We start from the raw sequence: 25,838 nt of genomic DNA, 5'->3' as shown, positions 1-25,838 counted from the left end.
CATTATTGGTATATAACAAGACTGCCAGTGGATCAGGCATTGTGGTGCAGCAGTTAAGGAACTGCTTGGGACACCCACATCCCATATTGGACTGCCTGGTTTGAATCCCAGCTTCTGTTGCAGCTTCCTAATGTGCCTGGGAAGGCAGCAGATGATAGCTCAAATACTTAGGCCCCTATCACCCATGTGGAAGACAAAGATGAAGTTCCTGGATTCTGTCTTCAGCCTGGCCTAGTCCTGGCCTAGACATGGCCATTGGGGGAGTGAACCAGCAGGTAGAAGATCTTTGTCTCTGTCTCTGCCTTTTGCTCTCTTTCTGGTAGTATGCTTTTTAAATAAAGAAATCCTTTTAAATGTTACTGATTTTTCCAGGTTGATTTAGTGTCCTCCAACTTTACTGAATTTGTTTATTATTTTTGACATTCTTTTGGTGGGGTCTTTAGATGAATTATATCATCTACCAATATGTATAATTTGACTTCCCCTTCCTATATGCCTTTTAGTTTTTTCTCTTGCCTAATGAATCTTGCCAAAACTTTCAGTATTGTTCTGAATAAAAGTACTGAGAGAGGACAGCCTTGTGTAATTCCAGATCTTAGAAGAACTGCTTTCAGCTTTTCTCCAATCGGTGCAATGTTGGCTATCAGTTTTTCACCTGTAGCCTTTATTATTGAGGTACATTCCTCATATACCTCATTTGTTCAGAGTTTTTATTATGAACTGATGTTGAATTTTACTGAATGCTCTTTCTGTATCTATCAAGATGATCAGGATTTTATCCATTACCTTGATGTGGTATATCATGTTAATTGATTGACGTTGCCATCATCCTTGCATCCCTGGGATAAATCCTACTTGATCATGGTGAATGATCCTTTTGATGTGCTGCTGAAATCAACTTGTTCATATTTTGTTGAGAATTTTTGTTATCTATATTCAACACATGTTCTCCTTGTTAATGTGCATGTGGACACATCAGCTGCTGGTTCTATTTTGCATCCTCTTTATCTATTCAAAGAAGCTTCTACAATATTCCGTTGGAGACTATATACTATTAACATCCAATTGGCGAAAAACTGGGATTTGAATTGCTGTTTCTCTATGGACTTTGCGTGCCAGAAGAAAGATTTTGATAAAGAGGTACACATTTGGTTGGACTGACCAACCAATTATTTTGGGATGTGTTTCATGATAACATAAATTACTTTATGTGTTGGGGCTGGCACTGTGGCGCAGTGGGCTAATGCCCTGGCCTGAAGCACTGGCAACCCATATGGGCATTGGTTCGAGACCCAGATGCTCCACTTCCTATCCAGCTCTCGGCTATGGCCTAGGAAAGCAGTAGAAGATGGCCCAAGTCCTTGGGCCCCTGCATCTGCATGGGAGACCTGGAGGAAGGTCCCAGCACCTGGGTTTGGATCAGCACATCTCCGGCCGTTGTGGCCAACTGGGGAGTTAAACATTGGATGGAAGACCCCCCCACTCTGCATCTCCTCTCTCTGTGTAACTCTGACTTCCAAATAAATAAATAAAAATACTTTTTAAAATTTACTTTGTTGTTGTTTCTAGGCAGTTTTGGCTAAGATCATGTGTAAAAAAATTACTTTGTGTGCTAAGAAAAAAAGGAATCAAACTTACCCCTCAACATACACTCTGAGTAGAACATCAAAGAAAAAAAAGAATGCAATAGCCAAAGAAATTGAATGGCATTCGAAAACTATTTTGTTATCATTGAAAATTACATCTGACATGATGAGAAATATGTCCACAAAGATGAGCAGGATTCCAAATACTCTATAAAGAACAAAATGTAAATAATGATAATACAGATAAAGAGATTTTTGTCCTATAGTTGGGCTATGTTTAGTTCAATAATCAGATATCAGTATGTGAGTATTTAGGCTTAAACCATCAAGTAAAGGGAAGAACTATGTGGCCTCAGAATCTCAAAAAATTACTCAGTTTTCACACAATCAAAGCATTAGCTGGTGAATAAAATTCTCAGCAGCCCATTTTACAGCATGTTATCTTGTCTTCTTATAGTATGCATATCATACTGACTCCTCAAGACACAGCAGGAAAACAAAATTAGAATTGTATGTCTCTTTTAGTAAATTATTCTTCTAATTTAAGAATTTCTAAGGAATTTCTATAAATTTCTCATAAAGTTGAAACCTCATTAATCTGAAGAATACTTAATAAAAACCAAGTGAGGGCATACTCAACATCAAGGCCTTAAAAGACCACTTTGACTAGTAAGATTTTTTTTATCAGTGAGTTTTTCAACAAGTATATGATTACAAATTCATGGGTGCTTCTGGCCCAGTAATTCTCACATAAGACAGAATTCAATTCTATCAGTATTTTGAATGCTGTACTCTAAAGTGCCTCCTAAACCTTTCTCTTAAACTTCTAAACACATTCCCTATAAACTGATTATATTATATAGCCTGTGAAGATTAACTAATCATCAGAGTACTTAATAATTCCAACTCAAATGAAAATATTAATTTAAAAGGAAAGAATTATTTATATTCCATAAATTTATATGAAATCTTCTTTTATATACTTTTTGTTCAGAGTTTATGTACATTTTTGTATATTAGAGGAACTAAGTATATGTACTAAGTTCCTCTTATGTACAGAAAAGAAACTAAGTAAAATGTTTCCAAAATTAAGAATTAATTCTCATTCTGTATTGTATTTACTAAAATGCCTTACAATATTTATAATGTGTGCTTCGTTATTTTCACTTATACAGGTAGAAAAAACATTAATATATTACTGTTAGACTTAGCAGATGCTATTTCTTTGCAAGTCCTGATGTCCAGCTTAAGCCAGAATTCCAAAACAAATGAGATTACATGAAAGGGAAGCACAGAGTATATATATATACTATGTATATATATATATATGTATATATATGTGTGTGTGTATGTTTGAAATATTTCTATTTTGTTTTCATATAATTTCCCATTTTAATAATGATATTAAATATTCATATTTAAATACATTCTTTTTAAAAGTATCACCTGAATGCAAAGGCTGATACAATTAAACGAGTAGTGTTCTTCATCTTGCTGCTGCAAAAAGGAGGAAATATACAATCAATCACAGGTTTCCTTTAAAATACATTAAGGTTTTAATTCAGAATGGCCCTTAAATCATAATTTTACAAGAAAAAATTTCAGAAGTTGTGAAACAAAGTGCTTTTTTGGCTAATAAATAAAATTTGTTTAGCTTTCTGCAACATGAGGTTTCGTGTGTGAATAAAACACTAAGCTTTGGATATTTAGTAATATTTCCCTTAGGTGTAAAGCCATGACTCTAAATGGTAATATTGAACATAAGGACATAAACTAATGCACATGGTATGGACAAGAGAGTGGTAAGGTAGAACTGTATTCTCACACCAACTCTTCCATTAATGAGCTAGGGTGTTGTGGGCAGGTCACCAGATTTGCACTAAGCCTCAGGTTCCACAGTAGTAAGAGATTTCAGGGTTGGGCAACAGGAATAAATGGTATTCTTATCCTATAATGTTCATTTGTTGCATCTAGATTCCCATGAACAAAAAATCATTAATGAGAGCTACAGTTGGTGTTGCAAATGTACTTTGGAGGTAAGGAAGTTAGGCACATATTTCCAAGGAAAAAACATCCTAAAGACTGAGTGCCTTCCATTCATCACAGGAGGGAAAACCTGGTTTCTGTAGGCTCCAGTGATGCTCCATTTTACCAGATGGCTGCAGACAAGGTAACTAATGGGGACCAATTTCCTACCCTGCTGAAACCTCCAATGCAAGACCCAAATTCCATCCCATATGGAATGAATCCCAACACAGCTCTGATAGCCTATGCCCAAAACTGGAGAATGGAGAGAACAGATACTGAGCAGAGAACTTGGGACACGGATGAATGTTGTTAGGTTAACCTGAGATATAAGAAATCTTCAATACTTTTATTATCTCCCTCATCCACCTGCACCCACCCACTTTCCACCCAGACTAAGGAGCTAAGACTTAGGTAGATGGGCAACTGATTGATTAAAAAAGTAAAATTTACCTTGAGGTAGGCATCCTCTTACTACAAGCCCTTTCTGACTCCTGCAGTACACTGGATCTCCAGGAAGCAAAGAATTGTTACAACCCTGAAATTGCTTAAGAGTGGGGCCATAGAGAACCATGCTTGACAGAAACATGGAGGCACAAAGGAGTAGCTAGGAATGACACTAGCCTCTCTATTCTTTTTCTGCATCTTTTCAAAACTATCCAGAGTAAATATACAATTCAGACTATTTTGTTCTTATCAAAGTTTAAATGCAGCTTCAAACAGTGTTGGAGGCAATGCAAATTGGATCAATCATATGGAAAACATGAAGAATATTCCTCAGGAAACTAAAAATAGATCTATGTGATCCTGACATCACACTCCTGGGAATATATGCAAGGCAAATTAAATCAGTATATGAAAGATGTAGCCGCACATCATATATATAGCGGCTCAATAATTGACAATAATAAAAACATGGAAGCAACCTAGATGACCATCAAATGGTGACAGGTAGTGAAAATGTGGTATAACTATTTTAATAAAATGTTTAGAAAAACAAAATGTGGCATGTACGCCCAATGGAATATTTCACAGCCACAACGAAGAATGCAATCCTGACCTTTGCAACAAAATGCATCGAACTGGAGATCATTAGACTATGTAAAATAAAGCAGACCATGGGGCCGGCATTGTGGCACAGAGGGTTAAAGCCCTAGCCTGAAGCTGTGGCATCCCATGTGGGCGCTGGTTCTAGTCCCGGCTGCTCCTCTTCCAATCCAGCTCTGTTATGGCCTGGGAAAGCAGTACAAGATGGCCCAAGACCTTGGGCCCATGCACCTATGTGGGAGACCCGGAAGAAGCTCCTGGCTTCTGGCTTCAGATCAGCACAGCTCTGGCCTTTGTGGCCATCTGGGGAGTGAACCAGTGGATGGAAGACCAACCTCTCTGTCTCTACCTCTCTCTGTAACTCTGTCTTTCAAATAAATAAAATGAATCTTTAAAAAAAGTAAAGCAGACAATGAAAAACAAATATCACATGTTTTACTTGCAGAAGTTAATATTATGGGAGAGTATAAAAATTGCATGGCTGGCATATCATTTGGCCATTACAATTACAATTACATTACAATTACAATTATAAATAATTGTTTCACTGATTCATACCATATACATGACAATATGTCCTTTTTTCACATTATGATTATGATCATGAGTCCTCACTTTCTCATATTAATCTGTTTTCAAGAAAAAATAGTAGAGGCTGGGCTGTGGCACAGCAGGTTAAAGCCCCGGCCTGCAGCTCCAGCATCCCATATGGGGACCAGTTCAAGTCCTGGCTACTTGACTTCCAATCAAGTTCACTGCCAATGTGCCTGGGAAAGCATCTGAATATGGCCCAAGTACTTGTGCCCCTGTATCCGTGTGGAAGACCCTGAGGAAGCTCCAGGCTCCTAGCTTAAGATCAGCTCGGCACTGGCAGATGTGACCATTTGGGGAGTAAACCAGTGAATGGAAGTCTTCTCTCTCTCTCTCTCTCTCTCTCTCTCTCTCTCTGTAACTCTTTCAAATAAATAAAACAATTTAAAAGAACAAATAATATATATGTATATAATCTCCACATATGAAGTGAATGTGGCAAAATACTAAAAATTATTAAATTTTCAAGCTGAAAAATAATAAACATAAAAGCTACCTACAGATAAAAGGAGACTTTAGAAAAATATGTCAAAGACATGCTGTATTGTCACTGATGCTGCTGACAATGAAATTATCAAATCTCCATCTCTCTGGGTATACATGTGTATGAGTGTGTGTCTATTTATATGTGTATTGGTTTACATAATCAAATATATATTTGTTTATATAGAGCTCACGTTTCATCGACGTCTTCATCAACAGATATTACTGTTGACTGACTTAATGGAGTGCTGAAGGATTAAAAATATGTATATCAGATACAACATAATTTCCTAGATTTTATCTTGGTTCAATTAGTTACAATTACTCATTAACTTAGAAACTGGTTGACTTTTAAAAAAATCAATTTAAAAAGTAAACCATAGATATGTCAAAAAGTAAAATTCACCCTGAGTTTGCAGATACCTATTTCTCTTGCCCCATCCAATTTCATGACTCTCAAGTACATTCACCATCTCAATCTCCATGAATCACATTGTCTCTATAGCCTCTCAGGTAAGGTCAAGCAGACCTGAGGTGGCAGCTCCATTTTTTGTGGGTAGGCACCAGCCTCACATGGTGGCACAGCTCTGGAGAGTGAAGGATACATCCAGGATGCATTAGCTTTATTCTTTTCTGCTGAGGGCACCTCAACTGCTGTCATTGCCACTTCCTTGGTCCATCCCGATGGCTTTCTCTGCAGTGTTGGCCTGCTCTAATAGTGTCATACAGACATTCTGATACTTTCCTAAAGGTTTGGCTGCTACAAACTCAGGGTGAAGTAAGCAGTAAGTAACAAGAGAAGTAAGTGAAGTAAACAGTAAGAGTAAGAAGAATCCTTTTTCAAACTATGCTTCTTCTTTCTATGATGATTCAAAACAAAGAGTATTACATACCGAAGCTTCCCATGAAAGGACCATTAGGAATGGCATGGAAGGAACTAAGTATTCTCATGGGTGCTCCTGACAGTGACTATCCCAAATTCCACCCCCCACCCCACACACCACAAATCATTTATGTCTTATTACCTTACACTGATGCGTTCACTTGGGGATGTTTTCAAGTCTGACTGGGCAGTACTAGAGGATTAAAAAGGTACATAGTAAGACCCCATGCAACTTGCTAAACTTGCTGCTTTACTTCAAAACGGTTTCAATAACTCTTCAGCTTACAAACTGGTTGACCCTTAAATACTTCATATACAAATCAGTTGTTTTGAATAGAATATGCCATGTTCCTTAAAAATGATTATTTCTATCATTGTGGTAAGTACTTTAGTCCTGTCAAAAATGTAATGGTTCAGTATTAAAGTGCAGTTTCTTATCACTGAATGTGACGCGATGTGTAAAAACCTTTTCTGATGGGATTTATTTGAAATTCAACTTTAGGATGCTTATTGCACCTAAAGCCCTGCTTCCTAAGACCCTCCTTCACTCCTTTAATTCATCAAGGTGATCTTGCTTCCCTTTAGACAGGGTCTAGTAGCTGGTAGCATGAGTCAGGGTTCCCTCCAATATGCTGTTATTTTTAGCTTCAGGGTACCTGCCTTACTAGGTAGCAGAGAACTGGAGGATACAGGAAACATCCAGGTTCCATTACCTCCTCCCCTTTCTGCTGAATTTATCTGATTTATCTGTTCCTTGTCCACTGCTTCCTCCCTCTTGCTCTAAATATGTCTCTCCTCTTTCCACCCAATCCAATAAGGTCTCATACAGAGGATTCTGAAGATATTCTGAGAGTTTGGCTAGTGATTGCCCAGGGTATAAATAACACAAGGAAGAGGAAACATTGATCTTGTAACATTTTTCTCTCTTATCCAATACAAACCAAAAGAAAGGTACCTACATAGGCTACAGAGAGACTAGTTAGAAACAGTGTCAAAGATGCTGTATGCCATGTATGTTTCTGACTACGAACTTCCCAAATCTTCATCTCTCTGTTTAATATGTATATATGAATGCTTGAATATATGTATAAATGTATATATTTTATGTATATATCTTGATATATTTTTATTTATATATATATATAAATATATATATCTCACACTTCACTTGTAGCTCCATCAACATGTAGTGATCCATATTCATATATTGAAGTCCTGTTGGATTTAAAAACACATTAGTCAGATACCTTATAACTTTCTAGGTTTAAATTTTGGTCTTAAAAGTTTATATATCTTGTTTATCTTTTCAAAACACCAGCTTTTATTTTTGTTGATCTTTTGTATTTTCTTTAGTTTCCATATCATTGATTTCTTTTTTTCCACTTTGTTTATTTCTGCTCTGAATCTTAATATTTCTCACCTTTTTTATTTGAGATTTTGTTTATTCTTAAGTGCTTAAGATTCATCATTAGATTATTTATTTGATATCTGTCTTTTGTAATGTAAGCACTTAAGCAGTGGTGCCAGACAATGAGAAGGTAGACACCCTACGCTTGGCTCACTTTATTAAAATCTGATACACAAAACATTGAGTTTCCTAAGTGTTTTCCTGTTACTAATGGTGATAATACACCAACAGGAAGAAGCAACCCTCCATAATCTATTTTTCTTTTATCCAGTACAATATTTGAAAGAGAAATTTACCTACAGATGTTCCAGTGTGAAGGTCTTACTCTCTATTGTCATGGTTTCTCCTGACTGTGAATTTCATGAATATCAGTCTCCACCTTTCTGTGTATGTGTGTGAGTCCACAATCAATGGATGTGTGTATGTATATATGTATAAGTTATATATCTTATCCATCCTTTTATTTAAGGAATACAAGCTTCATACATATCATAATGAAACCTTCATGAACATCGTAATTCTTTTTTTTAACAGGCAGAGTGGACAGTGAGAGAGACAGAGAGAAAGGTCTTCCTTTGCCATTGGTTCACCCTCCAATGGCTGCTGCGGCTGGTGCGCTGCAGCCAGTGCACCACGCTGATCCAAAGGCAGGAGCCAGGTGCTTATCCTGGTCTTCCATGGGGTGCAGGGCCCAAGCACTTGGGCCATCCTCCACTGCACTCCTGGGCCACAGCAGGGAGCTGGCCTGGAAGAGGGGCAACCAGGACAGAATCCGGCGCCCCGACCAGGACTAGAACCCGGTATGCCAGCGCCACTAGGTGGAGGATTAGCCTATTGAGCCACAATGCTGGCTTGAACATCACAATTCTTCCCACTGTATCCACCTGCACACCTACTCTTCCACTGCTCTTCCTCCTCTCTCTCTTATTCAACTCTTATTTTTTACTAAGATCTATTTTCAATTAACTTTATACACATATGATTAACTATTAAGTAAAGAGTACAACAAATAGTTGAAAAAACTGTTCCTCATGTAATTATCTATTAATATAACTATGTATTCATTTATTTCTCACATTTCATTGATAACTCCACCAAAGGATGCTGCTGCATGTGAAGGAGAGCTATAGAATTTAAAAATACATGACTGATTGACATTTAGTTCACATCTAAATAACTTACTTGAAAGGTTGTTATCTGTTATCCATACAAATCAAGCTGTCTATGTTTTAATGAATATGTTCCTTCTGTGAAAAACTTTAATGACTCAGGATCTAAGCTAAAGGATTGGTGTTGTGGCATTGCTGGTTAAATCTCCACTTCTGACATCAGTATTCCAAATGGGTATTGGTTCAAGACCCTGCTGCTCCACTTTTGATCCAGCTTCCTGATAATGTACCTAGGAAAGCAGTGGCGATGGCCCAAGTACTTGGGCACTGCCTCCACAAGGGAGACCTGAGAGAAGATCCAGGCCCCTAGCTTCAGCCTGGTGCAGCTCTGGCTTTCTAGCCATTTGAGGAGTGAACTAGCAGATGGAAGATCTTTCCCTCCCTCTGTCCCTCCTGCTCTCTCTGTAACACTGCCTTTCAAATATATGAAAAATCTGAAAAAAAAAAGATTTAAACTTAGTCATTTACTGTTGAACCTACACACAATATGAAAGCACTTTCTGGTTTAATTTATTGCTAACTAAATTGCAGTTTCTAGGTACAAATACCTTTTACCCCATCTAATTTTCTTATTCTCATGTCTCTCCATCAACTCTCTATTTTCACCCATCTCTGTCCACCCTTCTGTATCTTCTTTATTCCTATTGCAGGAACTGTAGGCCTGAGGCAGAGGCTGTATCCAATGTGATGGAAGGTTTGGGTTTGAGGCAACAGCTTCACATAATGGCAGAATTCCCGAGGGTGAGGAACACAGACTGGGTCTCTTAGCTCCACTCTTCTGTGTTGAGTGCTCCCATTATCTCTTCCTTTTGCTATCTCCTCCTGGCTTCAGTGGGATTCTTTCCTCCCATGGCCCGGTAGAGACTCTAATAGAGTCTCATGCACAGGAAACCTAAGTTGTCAAAGCACTTGCTGTCTCCTAATTAAGGATGGCAAACACCAAGAGAAAGAAGCATCCTATGTGCTATTTCCTTTTATCAAAAATAATCTCAAAAACATGGTAATATACCTACAGATGCTATAGTGAGGTACTGTGTTTTAAGGTCTAGAAATAAGGCCATACATCTACAGCCGGAAGATTTTTGACAACATGAGCAGACCAGACATTAATGAAAGGACAGTCTCTCAAAAGATGATGCTGAGAAAACTGAATATGCACATGCAGAAGACTCAATCTTTCTCAATTTACAAAAATTAATTCAAAATTGATTGAAAATTTAAGTGTAAGACCTAAAACTATGAAACTATCAAAAGAAAACAGGAGAAACCTTTCTTGATATTTTGGACATGATGGAAAGCACAAGCAAGGAAAGCAAAAATAGACAAATGGGATTATGTTGAACTTAAAAAGCTTCTGCATAGCAAAGAAAACAATTAACAGAGTGAACAGATAATCTACAGAATGGTGGAAATATTTACAAACTCTACATCTGATAATGTTAATAATGTCCAGAATATATAAGAACTCAAACACCTCAAGAGCAAAAATGCCTAGCATTTAAGCCACTGGTTAGGATACTGTCATGCCATATCACAATGCCTGATTTCAAGTTACAGCTCTGTTCTAAATCCAGCTTGCTGATGCATACCCTAGGAGGCAGAAGGTGATGGCTTAAGTAATTGAGTCCCTGGTGCTCATGTGGGAAGACCAGATGAAGTTCCTGGCTCCCAGCTTCATGCTGGCTCAACCATGGTCATAACAGGCATTTGGGGAGTAGATCAGCAAATGCGGGATCTCTCTGACTGGTTGTGTTTCACTGCCTGACTTTCCTTTAAAAAAAAAACAAAGCAAATAATCTCATTTAAAAATATACAGAAGACCTGAATGAACATTTCACAAAACATGACATGAATGACAAACTGGTATTTTGAAAAGCATTCAGCATTACTAATCATTGGGGAAATTCAAATCAAGAAAACATTGAGATACCATATCACCCTGGCTGGAATGTTTATTATTCAAAAGGCGAAAGTTAACAGGTGCTGGCAAGGATGTGGAGAAAAGTGATCCCATAAACACTCTATGTGGGAATGTAAATCAATATAGCCATTATGAAAAGCATTTTGTAGGTTTCTGAAAACATTAAAAATAGAACTACCATAGGATCAGCAATCCCATGACTACTTTTATACTGAAGGAAATTGAAATCATTATGTTGAGATTTTCACATTCTTATGTTTATTGTAAGACAAGAGCCAAGATACAGAATCAAACTAAATATCTATCAATAGTGAATAAAGGAAATTTGGTGTATATGTACACAAAGGGCTGCTATTCAACAATTAAAAAGATAAATCTTGTCATTGTGACAACATTCATGGAACTGGAAAATATATTAAATGAAAAAGCCAGGCCAGAAAGACAAATACAGAATAACCTCATTAATACATAGAACCTAAAGAAGCCTAGTTCATAGAGGTAAAGTATAGAGTAATGGCTAGCAGTTGGGAATGGGGAAGAGGATTTCAGCAAGTTAAAAGTTAAAATCATGGGGGGCGGAGCCAAGATGGCAGAATAGTGAGGGCGTGCACCGATAGTCCGGGAAAATTTAGTTTAATAAAAGCAGAGTTACGGTAGCCTCAGAAAAAGGATCAGGAAAAAATTGCAGAGGAAACTCTTCCGGAGCTATTCGCTGTGACCCAAAGGACCTACTGGGAGAGCAGGGTCACCCACCACGCGGAAGCCGAACCGCAGGAGCCCCAGAGTCTGAGCGCCAGTGCGGGAAGGGGAGTCTATGTGACAAAGACACCAGCGGGGAGAGGAGGGACGCTAAGGGCTCCGAGTCCACACATCGGCACTGGAAGCGGAGGTGAGCTCAGTAACCAGAGACATTGGTGGGGAAACGGCAGACAGAATTTTAGAGGGACGCGGGTTTTGAAGCGGGAAAGTCCAACAGACTACAGGAGAGAAGGAAAAATAAATAAATAAATAAATAAATAAATAAATAAATAAAAGGTGGGGGCATACTGGTACAGACAAGTTCCACTCTCCACCAACCTTGCAAAGGTGAGCAAGAGACAAAGAGCTGGGATATACATAATAAAAGGGGAGAGTTAAGCCTACAATTCAGTAGCCTAGGCAACCCAGTGGGAGTCTGCAGTAGAAATGGAGCCTGCACAGACTCTTTGGATAGAAGCCAGCGGAACCTAAATACCATCCATTCTGCTCAGCCTTGCAGTATTACTTACCTCCTGAACAAAAAATAAAATAAAATAAAATAAAATAAAATAAAATAAAATAAAATAAATGAATAAATAGAGATTTACCACGCATAACCTGAGGGTGTCACCTTTGCACACCTGTAACCCTGAAGAACCAAGCAGAGCTCTCAGGCCACACCCATCTCAAGCCTCCAAGGCTCCTCCAACAGCAGGCAGTCCACTTAACACGGACATAGTATAAAAAAAAAAAAACCTCACAGTGAGGGAAACAGAATTAACCATGCCAAGCAATAAACATAGAAATCGAGGGAACAAGATGAACGATGACATTATGATGCCTCCAAATAAACAAAACACCCCAAGCCAAGATTATGAAGATGATGAGATAGAAGAAATGCAAGATACGGATTTCAAAAAATTTTTGATAAGCACATTTAGAAGTTTTCAAAAGCAAATCCTTAATGGCTGGCGCCGTGGCTCAATAGGCTAATCCTCCACCTTGCGGCGCTGGCACACCGGGTTCTAGTCCCGGTCGGGGCGCCGGATTCTGTCCCGGTTGCCCCTCTTCCAGGCCAGCTCTCTGCTATGGCCAGGGAGTGCAGTGGAGGATGGCCCAGGTGCTTGGGCCCTGCACCCCATGGGAGACCAGGAAAAGCACCTGGATCCTGGCTCCTGCCATCGGATCAGCACGGTGCGCCGGCTGCAGCGGCGGCCATTGGAGGGTGAACCAACGGCAAAAGGAAGACCTTTCTCTCTCTCTCTCTCTCACTGTCCACTCTGCCTGCCAAAAAAAAAAAAAAAAAAAAAAGCAAATCCTTGAACTACAGAAATCCTTATTGGACAAGATTGAAAATCTCTCTCGTGAAAATGAAATTTTAAGGAAGAATCAAAGTGAAACGCAGAAACTAGTAGAGCAGGAAAGTGTGATAGTGAAGAGAAACCAAAATGAAATGAAGAGCTCAATAGATCAAATGACAAACACATTAGAGAGCCTTACAAACAGAATGGGTGAAGCAGAAGAGAGAATATCGGACTTAGAAGACAGAGAACAGGAAAGGATACAGTCAAACCAAAGAAAAGAAGAGGAAATTAGAAATCTAAAAAATATTGTTGGGAATCTACAGGATACTATTAAAAAAAAAAAAAACAACATTCGGGTTCTAGGAGTTCCTGAAGGCATGGAGAGAGAGAAAGGATTAGAAGGCCTTTTTAGTGAGATACTAGCAGAGAACTTTCCGGGTCTGGAGAAGGACAGAGACATCCTAGTACAGGAAGCTCATAGAACCCCCAGTAAACATGACCAAAAGAGATCCTCACCACGACACGTGGTAATTAAACTCACCACAGTGAAACATAAAGAAAAGATCCTAAAATGTGCAAGAGAGAAATGTCAGATTACTCTCAGAGGATCTCCAATCAGACTCACAGCAGACTTCTCATCAGAAACACTACAGGCTAGGAGGGAATGGTGAGACATAGCACAGGTGCTAAGAGAGAAAAATTGCCAGCCCAGAATATTATATCCTGCTAAGCTGTCATTTGTGAATGAAGGTGAAATAAAGACCTTTCATAGCAAACAGAAATTGAAAGACTGTGTGGCCACTCGTCTGGCCCTGCAAAAGATACTTAAAGATGTGCTACACTCAGAAACACAGAAACACGGCCATCAATATGAAAGAAGGGAAAGGAAGAAAAACCACCAGTAAAAGAGCATGGGAAGCTCAAAGCATATACTAGAAAATATCTCTGGGAAAATGGCAGGGCAAAGTCACTATGTATCAATAGTCACATTAAACGTGAATGGCCTGAACTGTCCAGTTAAAAGACAAAGACTGGCTGACTGGCTTAAGGAACAACACCCAAATATCTGTTGTCTACAAGAAACACATCTCTCTAACAAAGATGCATGCAGACTGAAAGTGAAAGGTTGGAAAAAGATATGCCATGCCAACAAAAAACAAAAAAAAGCAGTTGTAGCCATATTAATATCAGACAAAATAAACTTTAATACAAAAACTGTTAAGAGAGACAAAGAGTGACACTATATAATGATTAAGGGTTCAATTCAACAGGAAGATGTAACTATTATAAATGTATATGCACCTAATTACAGGGCACCAGTCTATTTAAAAGATATGTTAAGGGACTTAAAGGGAGACTTAGATTCCAATACAATAGTACTGGGGGACTTCAATACTCCACTCTCAGAAATAGATAGATCATCCGGACAGAAGATCAACAAGGAAACAGCAGATTTAATTGACACTATTGCCCAAATGGATCTAACAGATATCTACAGAACTTTCAATCCTACATCTAAAGACTTTACATTCTTATCAGCAGTGCATGGAACCTTCTCTAGGATTGATCACATACTAGGCCATAAAGCAAGTCTCAGCAAATTTAAAACAATTAGAATCATACCATGCAGCTTCTCAGACCACAGTGGAATGAAGCTGGAAATTAGCAACTCAGGAAACCTCAGAAAGTATGCAAACACATGGAGACTGAACAACATGCTCCTGAATGAACACTGGGTCATTCAAGAAATGAAAAGAGAAATCAGAAATTTTCCGGAACTAAATGGATAACAACACAACATATCAAAACTTATGGGATACAGCAAAAGCAGTACTGAGAGGCAAGTTTATAGCAATAGGGGCCTATATCAAGAAATTGGAAAGGCACCAAATAAATGAGCTTTCAGCGCATCTCAAGGACCTAGAAAAACTGCAGCAAACCAGACCCAAATCTAGTAGGAGAAGAGAAATAATTAAAATCAGAGAAGAAATTAACAGGATTGAATCCAAAAAAACATTACAAAAAATCAGCCACGCGAGAAGCTGGTTTTTTGAAAAAATAAACAAAATTGACACCCCATTGGCCCAACTTACTAAAAAAAAAGAAGAGAAAAGACTCAAATCAATAAAATCAGAGATGAAAAAGGAAACATGACAATAGACACCACAGAAATAAAAAGAATCATCAGAAATTACTACAAGGACTTGTATGCCAGCATACAGGAAAATCTATCAGAAATGGATAGATTCCTGGACACATGCAATCTACCTAAATTGAACCAGGAAGACATCGAAAACCTAAATAGACCCATAACTGAGACAGAAATTGAAACAGTAATAAAGGCCCTCCCAACAAAGAAAAGCCCAGGACCAGATGGATTCACTGCGGAATTCTACCAGACATTTAAAGAAGAACTAATCCCATTTCTTCTCAAACTATTCAGAACAATCGAAAAAGAGGGAATCCTCCCAAATTCTTTCTATGAAGCCAGCATCACCTTAATCCCTAAGCCAGAGAAAGATGCAGCACTGAAAGAAAATTATAGACCAATATCCCTGATGAACATAGACGCAAAAATCCTCAATAAAATTCTCGCCAATAGAATACAACAACACATCAGGAAAATCATCCACCCAGACCAAGTGGGATTTATTCCTCGTATGCAGGGATGGTTCAACATTCGCAAATCAATCAATGTGATTCACCACATTAACAGACTGCAGAAGAAAAACCATATGATTATCTCAATAGATGCAGAGAAAGCATTCGATAAGATTCAACACCCTTTCATGATGAAAACTCTAAGCAAATTGGGTATAGAAGGAACATTCCTCAATATAATCAAAGCAATTTATGAAAAGCCCACGGCCAGCATCCTATTGAATGGGGAAAAGTTGGAAGCATTTCCACTGAGATCTGGCACCAGACAGGGATGCCCACTCTCACCACTGCTATTTAACATAGTTCTGGAAGTTTTAGCCAGAGCCATCAGACAAGAAAAAGAAATTAAAGGAATACAAATTGAGAAGGAAGAAGTCAAACTATCCCTCTTTACAGACGATATGATTCTTTACTTAGGGGATCCAAAGAACTCTACTAAGAGACTATTGGAACTCATAGAGGAGTTTGGCAAAGTGGCAGGATATAAAATCAATGCACAAAAATCAACAGCCTTTGTATACACAAGCAATGCCATGGCTGAGAAAGAACTGCTAAGATCAATCCCATTCACAATAGCTACAAAAACAATCAAATACCTTGGAATAAACTTAACCAAGGACGTTAAAGATCTCTATGATGAGAATTACAAAATCTTAAAGAAAGAAATAGAAGAGGATACCAAGAAATGGAAAAATCTTCCATGCTCATGGATTGGAAGAATCAGCATCATCAAAATGTCCATTCTCCCAAAAGCAATTTATAGATTCAATGCAATTCCAATCAGGATACCAAAGACATTCTTCTCAGATCTAGAAAAAATGATGCTGAAATTCATATGGAGGCACAATAGACCTCGAATAGCTAAAGCAATCTTGTACAACAAAAACAAAGCCGGAGGCATCACAATACCAGATTTCAGGACATACTACAGGTCAGTTGTAATCAAAACAGCATGGTACTGGTACAGAAACAGATGGATAGACCAATGGAACAGAATAGAAACACCAGAAATCAACCCAAACATCTACAGCCAACTTATATTTGATCAAGGACCTAAAACCAATTCCTGGAGCAAGGACAGTCTATTCAATAAATGGTGCTGGGAAAACTGGATTTCCACATGCAGAATCATGAAGCAAGACCCCTACCTTACACCTTACACAAAAATCCACTCAACGTGGATTAAAGACCTAAATCTATGACCTGACACCATCAAGTTATTAGAGAACATTGGAGAAACTCTTCAAGATATTGGCACAGGCAAAGAATTTCTGGAAAAGACCCGGGAGGCACAGGCAGTCAAAGCCAAAATCAACTATTGGGATTGCATCAAATTGAGAAGTTTCTGTACTGCAAAAGAAACAGGAGAGTGAAGAGACAAATGACAGAATGGGAAAAAATATTTGCAAACTATGCAACAGATAAAGGGTTAATAACCAGAATCTACAAAGAGATCAAGAAACTCCACAAAAACAAAACCAACAACCCACTTAAGAAATGGGCCAAAGACCTCAATAGACATTTTTCAAAAGAGGAAATCCAAATGGCCAACAGGCACATGAAAAAATGTTCAAGGTCACTAGCAATCAGGGAAATGCAAATCAAAACCACAATGAGATTCCACCTCACCCCGGTTAGAATGGCTCACATATAGAAATCTACCAACAACAGATGCTGGCGAGGATGTGAGGAAAAAGGGACACTAACCCACTGTTGGTGGGAATGCAAACTGGTCAAACCACTATGGAAGTCAGTCTGGAGATTCCTCAGAAACCTGATTATAACCCTACCATTCGACCCAGCCATCCCACTCCTTGGGATTTACCCAAAGGAATTTAAATTGGCAAACAAAAAAGCGGTCTGCATCCTAATGTTTATTGCAGCACAATTCACAATAGCCAAGACCTGGAACCAACCTAAATGCCCATCAATGGTAGACTGGATAAAGAAATAATGGGATATGTACTCTTTAGAATACTATACCGCAGTAAGAAACAACGAAATCCAGTCATTTGCAACAAAATGGAGGAATCTGGAACACATCATGCTGAGTGAAATAAGCCAGTCCCAAAGGGACAAATACCATATGTCCTCCCTGATTGGTGACAACTGACTGAACACCAAAAAGGAAACCTGTTGAAGTGAAATGGACAGTATGAGAAATGGTGACTTGATCAGCATAGCCCTGTCTGTTAATGAACAACTTAATACATTATCCCTCTTAGTAGTTTTTTTGTCTACTCTACTTAATATGACTGGTTTAATTCTGTAATTAATACACAGTTATTCTTAAGTGTTGAAATTTAACTGAAATGTGATCCCTGTTAAACGTAAGAGTGGGAATAAGAGAGGGAAGAGATGTACAATTTGGGACATGCTCAGGCTGACTTGCCTCAAATGGTAGAGTTAGAAACATACCAGGGGATTCCAATTCAATCCCATCAAGGTGGCATGTGCCAATGCCATCTCACTAGTCCAAGTGATCAATTTTCAGTTCACAATTGATCATAATGAAAGGACTAAGAGTCAAAGGGATCACATAAACAAGTCTAGTACCTGCTAATACTAACCGATAGAATAAATAAAGGGGAGAGTGATCCAACATGGGAAGTGAGATACTCAGCAGACTCATAGAATCGCAGATGTCCTAAACAGCACTCTGGCCTCAGAATCAGCCCTAAAGGCATTCGGATCTGGCTGAAAAACCCATGACAGTATTTCAGGCATGGAAAGCCAAGACACTCTGGCAAAAAAAAAAAAATAAAATAAAATAAAATAACTAAACGAAAGATCTCTGTGAGTGAGATCCCAGTGGAAAGAACAGGTCTTCAAAGATGGAGGTATCTTTCTCTGAAGGGAGGAGAGAACCTCCACTTTGACTATGACCTTGTCTAAACAAGATAAGAGTCGGAGAACTCAAGGGGCTTCCATAGCCTTGGAAACTCATGACTGGAGCATGGGGAGACTACTGATGCCATAAACAGGAGTGTCAATTTGTAAAGTCAACAACAAAGGGTCACTGTGCACTCGCTCCTCATGTAGGATCTCTGTCCTTAGCGTGCTGTACATTGAGACTTAATGCTATAACGAGTACTCAAACAGTATATTTCACTTTGTGTTTCTATGGGGGTGCAAACTGTTGAAAGCTTTACTTAATGTATACTAAACTGATCTTCTGTAAAAAAAAAAAAAAAAAAAAAGAAGAAGAAATTATCAATTCCCAACTTGACTCTCACTGGGATTAAACATGACAATAGGTCTGATCTGATTTCATCATCATTTAAAAAATCATCTATTATTTTTCACTTTATGTTTCTGTGTGGGAGCAAACTGTTGAAATCTTTACTTAATGTATGTTAAACTGATCTTCTGTAGATAAAGAGAATCAAAAATGAATCTTGATGTGAATGGAAGGGGAGAGGGAGTGGGAGAGGGGAGGGTTGTGGGTGGGAGGGATGTTATGAGGGGGAAGCCATTGTTATCCATAAGCTGTACTTTGGAAATTTATATTCATTAAATAAAAGTTAAAAAAAAGTTAAAATCAGAGGGTGTGGTATTATGGCACAGTGAAGTTAAGCTGCTGCTTGTGACACCCACATGCCATATTGGAGCACGGTTGAGTCCAAGCTGCTTGACTTCTAATCCAGCTTCCTGCTAATATGCCTAGGAAAGCAATGGAAGATGGCCAAAATGTTTGGGCTCCTGCCACCTATGTAGGAGAGAAGGGTTTCCTGGTTTTTCACTTCAACCTAGCCCAGACCAGGCTTTTGTGGACATTTGGGGAGTGAACATGGATGGAAGATTTTCTTTCTCTCTCAAGCTCTTTAAAATGAATAAATCATTTTTAAAGTTACAATTATCAAGAATAAGTTTTAATATTCTATTGCAAGTAGGGTTATTACTGTTATTGGTAATATACCATATATTTCAAGATAGTTAGAAGAGAGAACTTTAAATGTTTCAACACAAAGAAATAACGCTTATGGTAATGAATGTTATTTACTCTGATGTGCTCATTATATGGAATACATGTATTGCAATATCACATTGTACTCCATGAATCCATGCTGCGGGCCTGAGTCAAAATCATAATGAGTTTCAGAATGGGTTTGGAGCACCAGTCCCATATGGTGGCAGACTTTCTTACAGGATCGGCTGTTACTAAGAATGACAAATATACAGACTGGAAGAATCATCCCACTCACAACTCTCCTCTCATCCAGTTTAAACAAAAAAGAAAATAGAAAATTCACTACATTTTTGAAAGTGAGAACATTTAAATGATACAAAAGGTTTCATCAGTTGTCAAGGATACTCCCAAGAGTAGACTTATAAATTTCAACCTTGTTTTCTTTTTCATAGTCTTACTTGTGTGTGTGTGTGTGTGTGTGTGTGTGTGTATTAAAAGAAATACCTTTGTGTATGAACATACATAGGGTACTCGTGATAGTTTTTGAGAAAATGGAATTAAAATTAGCTGCAAATTTTGGGAATGCATTCACAGTTTGTTAATAATATTCATATTCCAAAAACTTTTTAAAGATATCTCTGTGCATGAATTTCAACATAAGCTTTTATTTGAATTCCATTTTCATGAGTTCTTGGAAGTTCTGCCCTATATTTAGTTATGCATATATATGGGTTTGGTGTATATATATACACACAAATACATCTATAACTTTTAAAATTTATAACTCACATGGTACTGGGTGCTTCCTCATAATTTTCATATGTCAATTCTTCTGTATTTGGTCTAAAGAATTAAAAAGTAAATAGTGAGATACCATGGGGTGAGATATCTTACCTTTTTGTGTCAACTAATTACATTCATTCTAAAAACTGATGTGATATATAGATATAGATATCACTATTTTTCAATCTGGCTTTTTAAAAAATTAGAAATGAAGCTCTTTGTGGTGGAAATGAATATATTAGGCTTGTGAAAGTTGTAATATATGCAGATTTAAGTACCTATTATCTTAACACCAGCTTGTAAGAGTCTTTGGAAGGGACATTTATTACAAACTCAAACTACATTTTATAGATCCACATACCATTTACTATGTCTAGAGTCCTCATTCTTATGTCCCTCTTTATTTTCACCTCTCATGGTTGTCTTCCTTGCCTATGAAACACTTCACTTGAAAGCAATGATGACATTGTTGCTGAGTTGACAGAAGCAGCAAATACATAACTTAAAAAAATAACCATGAGGGAGAAACCAGAAGAATTCCCATGACCACTTATAATTAAAATATTTGGAGGAAGCACCTGGCTCCTGGATTCAGATCGGTGCAGCGCGCTGGCCATAACAGCCATTTGTGGGGTGAACCAACGGAAGGAAGACCTTTCTCTGTCTCTCTCTGTCTCTCTCTCTCTCTTTCTCTCTCACTGTCTAACTCTGCCTGTCAAAAAAAAAGTTAAGTAAAGGAGAATATTTTGCTAAGAGAGTACTGAGTTTCAGTACTTGGTATAGAGTTTCCAACCAATGTATTCCGTCAAGGAGATAGCAACAGCTGACCTGTCAGCAGCATTGCAGAGAGGGAGTCTGCTCAGCTGACAAGGTTGTGTTTTGCAAAACTGATGCTTAATTGTAGATGTTATCCTAATTTGTGACATGGAACTAACTCACACATCAGTCTTTGATCAAACAAAAGTACAGATTCTATAAAAACACAATCTGGCTTTTGAATTTGTTAAATCACGTGCTTTGCCACAGGAAATGGAGGCTCTTACAAGGGTTGGATCAGAATTAAAACCCCAAACCCACCCTCTGTTAACCAAGCAGGGATGGTCTGCATTACTTTACTCAACAAGAAGGAAGCAACTGTAATGAGGAGAGATTGCCTCACCTTACTAACAATTAGCTAGTACCATCATCTAAGGAAAATGAAGCCATGTTGCATCCATGTGTTTACGTCTGCAGAAACCTCACAGGACAGTACAAATTCCTGGCACTTTTACATTCATTGAAGCAGCAAATTCCTCCTTGCCTTTAAGGGCTATGGTTGTGGCATGACCGTTGGCTAACAGGCTGTGAAAATCCAGTTTGCTGTAGCAGAGCTTTCTAACAGACATTTTAAAAAAATCGAATAACCATGTGAAATAATTCTGGCTTAAAAATAGAACATAAGGCCGGTGCTGCGGCTCACTAGGCTAATCCTCCGCCTAGCGGCGCCGGCACACCGGGTTCTAGTCCCGGTTGGGGTGCCGGATTCTGTCCTGGTTGCCCCTCTTCCAGGCCATCTCTCTGCTGTGGCCAGGGAGTGCAGTGGAGGATGGCCCAGGTGCTTGGGCCCTGCACCCCATGGGAGACCAGGAAAAGCACCTGGCTCCTGGCTCCTGCCATCGGATCAGCGCTGTGCGCCGGCCGCAGCGCGCCGGCTGCGGCGGCCATTGGAGGGTGAACCAACAGCAAAGGAAGACCTTTCTCTCTGTCTCTCTCTCTCACTGTCCACTCTGCCTGTCAAAAAAAAAAATAAAAAAAAATAGAACATAAATTACAGAGTAGAAGGTGAAGGACAAAAAAGCCTTTTACCTTTAATTTTCCTGGAGAATTGCATAAAGATTTTTGTATAATAGTTTTGCCCTGATTACTGAAGTGGCACGTAAAACTAGAATGAATATTTTGTTTTGAAAAGGTGCTCAAGCTCTGATATTTTTGGTTTTCATAGCTGTGAAGTATTTATCATTTGCATGACTAATAGCACAGGAAAAACCTATTCATAAGCTTTACAATCAAGTGTAAAAGAGTTTTCAACTAACTGGAGTGTTTTTTTTTTTTTCAACAGGCAGAGTGGACAGTGAGAGAGAGAGAGACAGAGAGAAAGGTCTTCCTTTTTTTGCCATTGGTTTACTCTTCAGTGGCGCACCATGCTGATCCAAAGCCAGGAGCCAGGTACTTATCCTGGTCTCCCATGGGGTGCAGGGCCCGAGGACTTGGGCCATCCTCCACTGCACTCCCAGGCCATAGCAGAGGGCTGGCCTGGAAGAGGAGCAACCAGGACAGAATGCAGCGCCCTGACCGGGACTAGAACCCGGTGTGCTGGTGCTTCAGGTGGAGGATTAGCCTATTGAGCCGTTGCGCTGGCCCTAACTGGAGTTTTTAAAGCTGACAAAAGATTATCTTGAGCTGAGCCGCTGGAGATAAATTTAGCCTTCAGAACTGCTATATCACTGATCCTGAGATCTATGTACCACCCCAAATTTGCTTAGTTTCACAGTCTTGTGCAAGTAACCTTTTGTCTTATGTGTGTAGCTGAGAGAAGAGTGTATGCTGTGTGTCCATGTATTTATGGTTCCTAAGAATTTGGCACAAGTTGGAAATAATTGCCTACACTGAGAATCTATACTGCAGAATATGCTGTATCAAAGACTTTTTCTTTTAAATTAGTTGAGTGTCTTTTATACATTATTGAAATTATTGGTAGCCCACCCCCTGAAGTGCTTAATAACTGGCATTAAGGTTATAGGATGGGAAAAAAGCTGGGTAGGATTTTCATAGATAAGGAAACTGAAGAAATTAAAGCCAGGCCATGGCTATCAAGAATGTTTCCATTGTGAATATTTCCAAGCTTTGGTATAATTTTTATAATCCTCATTTATGAAGCTCCTTGTGTAAAAGACAGAAAGTTTTGACCAACTTTATTGAAAATATATTTGACTATATAAAAATTGATTTGACTCAAATGCAGGGAAATCAGATTCAAGAAGTATAGTTTACTGAAATAGGAAACATTCATTAGTGAATTGGTGGGGTTTTGAAGCTTCTAACTTCCCAGAATGTTCTGGTTTCTGAGAATTCTATAATTAATAGAAATTTATGACAACTAAGATTGCATTTTGGAAGCAACTATGAAAATTTTGCAGTTTTAATTTTGGATTGCTATGCAGATGTTATAAATAGGTTAAAAATGTGAAAGACTTGGCAAAATGTAAGCTGGAAAAGATTATCTTACATTTATGGTTTTAGTTAAAAATGTTTCTATCAGATACTAAGGTGGGCTTTTACTGGACAGATGTTAATAATAACTGATTTGGCTACCTGATCAATGTTCCCATATAGCCCTACACATTTTGTGACAAGATAACAAAAATTTCCAAAACCTGGAGATGGGCACACCTGTGCTCTTATTATTGGTATTCATTTGGTATGAACAAAACTCAGTTTGAGAGAATTTGTCTGTTGAGATGTTAATACAAAGCTTAACAATGGGAAGACTGTATTTGTTGGCATAAGAAATACTGGTGTCAACAGAGGAAAATTGGTGACCTTGGGTCATTATTCTATGCCCTGATCAGACTAGCAGCTAGATAGGTGAGTTTGAATTTCTTTCTTTTTCTTTTCTTTTTTCTTTCTTTCTTTCTTTTTTTTTTTTTTTTTTTTTTTTTTTTTTTTTGACAGGCAGAGTTAGTGAGAGATAAAGGTCTTCCTTCCATTGGTTCACCCCCCAAATGGCTGCTACGGCAGGCGTGCTGCACCAATCAATCTGAAGCCAGGAGCTGGGTGCTTCCTCCTGGTCTCCCATGAGAGTGCAGGGCCCAAGCACTTGGGCCATCCTCCACTGCCTTCCCGGGCCACAGCAGAAAGCTGGACTGGAAGAGGAGCAACCGGGACAGAATCCGGCACCCCAACCGGGATGAGAACCTGGGGTACTGGCACTGCAGGCAGAGGATTAGCCTAGTGAGTCGCAGCGCCGGCCTGAATTTCTAACATGCCTAAAAATATTATGGTTTGATCCAAAGACCCTCTTTTTCTTTAACTATCGTGATAAGGTTTTCTTTTGGTTTTTATTTTTATACAAGAGCAGCATTTATTTTAAGTTGTTTTATTTTAATATTACAACTTTTGTTTTTTTCAGCTGTGATGCCAATGGTAACTCTGCCTTTCATTTTGTTGAACTTACAAGAAAACCAGCCGGCATCTGATCGAAAGTATTATGTAAAATCTTTTCTTAAACTATCAGAGGGTGCTTCGATCATTTTTCTCCTTTGGTTTATAGAGTTAGGACTGAAGTTTCACCTCTGATCACTATAGTTGCCATCACTTTTCTGTATTTAAAACTACTGATATTTGCTTTCCTATATGAGGAAATGTTACCTAAGGATGTCTGGCATTTTCTTTCAGGGTTTTCCAGTTTGAGTGTTCTCAGTGTTCCTATGAAGATAATTGTTTTGTGTGCTGATGTTGAGTTTTTGTTTGTCTTTTTTTTTTTCAGTTTTTTTTCTCAGTAGTTTTGTGTTAGTACTGATTAAGCTTAATTGTCTCCATAGCCAATGAAATGTTAAAGACTATGGGGGGAGTCTTTTTTTTTAACATGTCATTGTGCATCTGTTAAATCTTGATCAGGGTTTCAAGAATGACTGCAGTGGGTTTTGGAAACAAACTTAACATTATTGATTTGGGGTTTCCCAGAGATATAGTTCACAGTTAATTGTTGAGCTCTAATACAACTGACCATTTAAAATTTAACAACGGCTTATTTTTTTAAACAGTGTCAGCTGTTAAATCTTGACATTTCAATTGAAACATGAATTGTAGTTATAACTCAATACAAATTCAACAGTTGTATTTGGAGTTAAATTATTTTAATAAATAAATTCATTTAATGAAACTGAAAAGAAAAGATTTACTTGAAAAACAGAGGGACAAAGAGTGGGAGAGAGAGAGCAAGAGCAAGAGCAAGAGAAGGATAGAGAGAAATATAGCTATCCTTTACTGGCTTCGACAAGGGCTGCACCAGGGCAATGTCAGGAGGCAGAAACTCCATCTCAATTTCCCATGTGGGTGACAGGGTCTAATGTTGAGTCATCATCCACATCCTTTCAAGATGCATTAACAGGAAGTTAGATTGGACAGGCAACAAGCAAGACTGGGACCAGCACTGCAATCTGTGATGCCACAGCTGCAAGTAGTATCAACCTTCCATGTGTGCCACTCTATACACCTTTTGATGATTACTCATGGATAAACCCGTACACATACACACACAACATATATACACACAGATGTATGTAATCTG

General features: G+C 38.4%; 1 protein-coding gene across 1 annotated transcript in view; it reads right to left on the bottom strand.

The window, feature by feature from the left end:
- Nucleotides 1-3,143: 3,143 nt before the first annotated feature.
- LOC138843815 (uro-adherence factor A-like) overlaps nt 3,144-25,838 on the bottom strand; it is a 31,710-nt gene continuing 9,015 nt past the window's right edge. The window contains exons 5-8 of the mRNA XM_070048951.1: nt 20,516-20,569; nt 7,777-7,830; nt 6,758-6,808; nt 3,144-5,980 (exon numbers count right to left, since the gene is read on the bottom strand). Coding sequence (XP_069905052.1) covers nt 5,923-5,980; nt 6,758-6,808; nt 7,777-7,830; nt 20,516-20,569 — 217 coding nt within the window. The 3' untranslated portion in view covers nt 3,144-5,922. The remainder of the gene's footprint in view (nt 5,981-6,757; nt 6,809-7,776; nt 7,831-20,515; nt 20,570-25,838) is intronic.

The sequence above is a fragment of the Oryctolagus cuniculus genome, chromosome 9, assembly GCF_964237555.1.
Source record: "Oryctolagus cuniculus chromosome 9, mOryCun1.1, whole genome shotgun sequence".
NCBI lineage: Eukaryota > Metazoa > Chordata > Mammalia > Lagomorpha > Leporidae > Oryctolagus > Oryctolagus cuniculus.
This window is presented reverse-complemented; position numbering and strand designations above follow the sequence as displayed.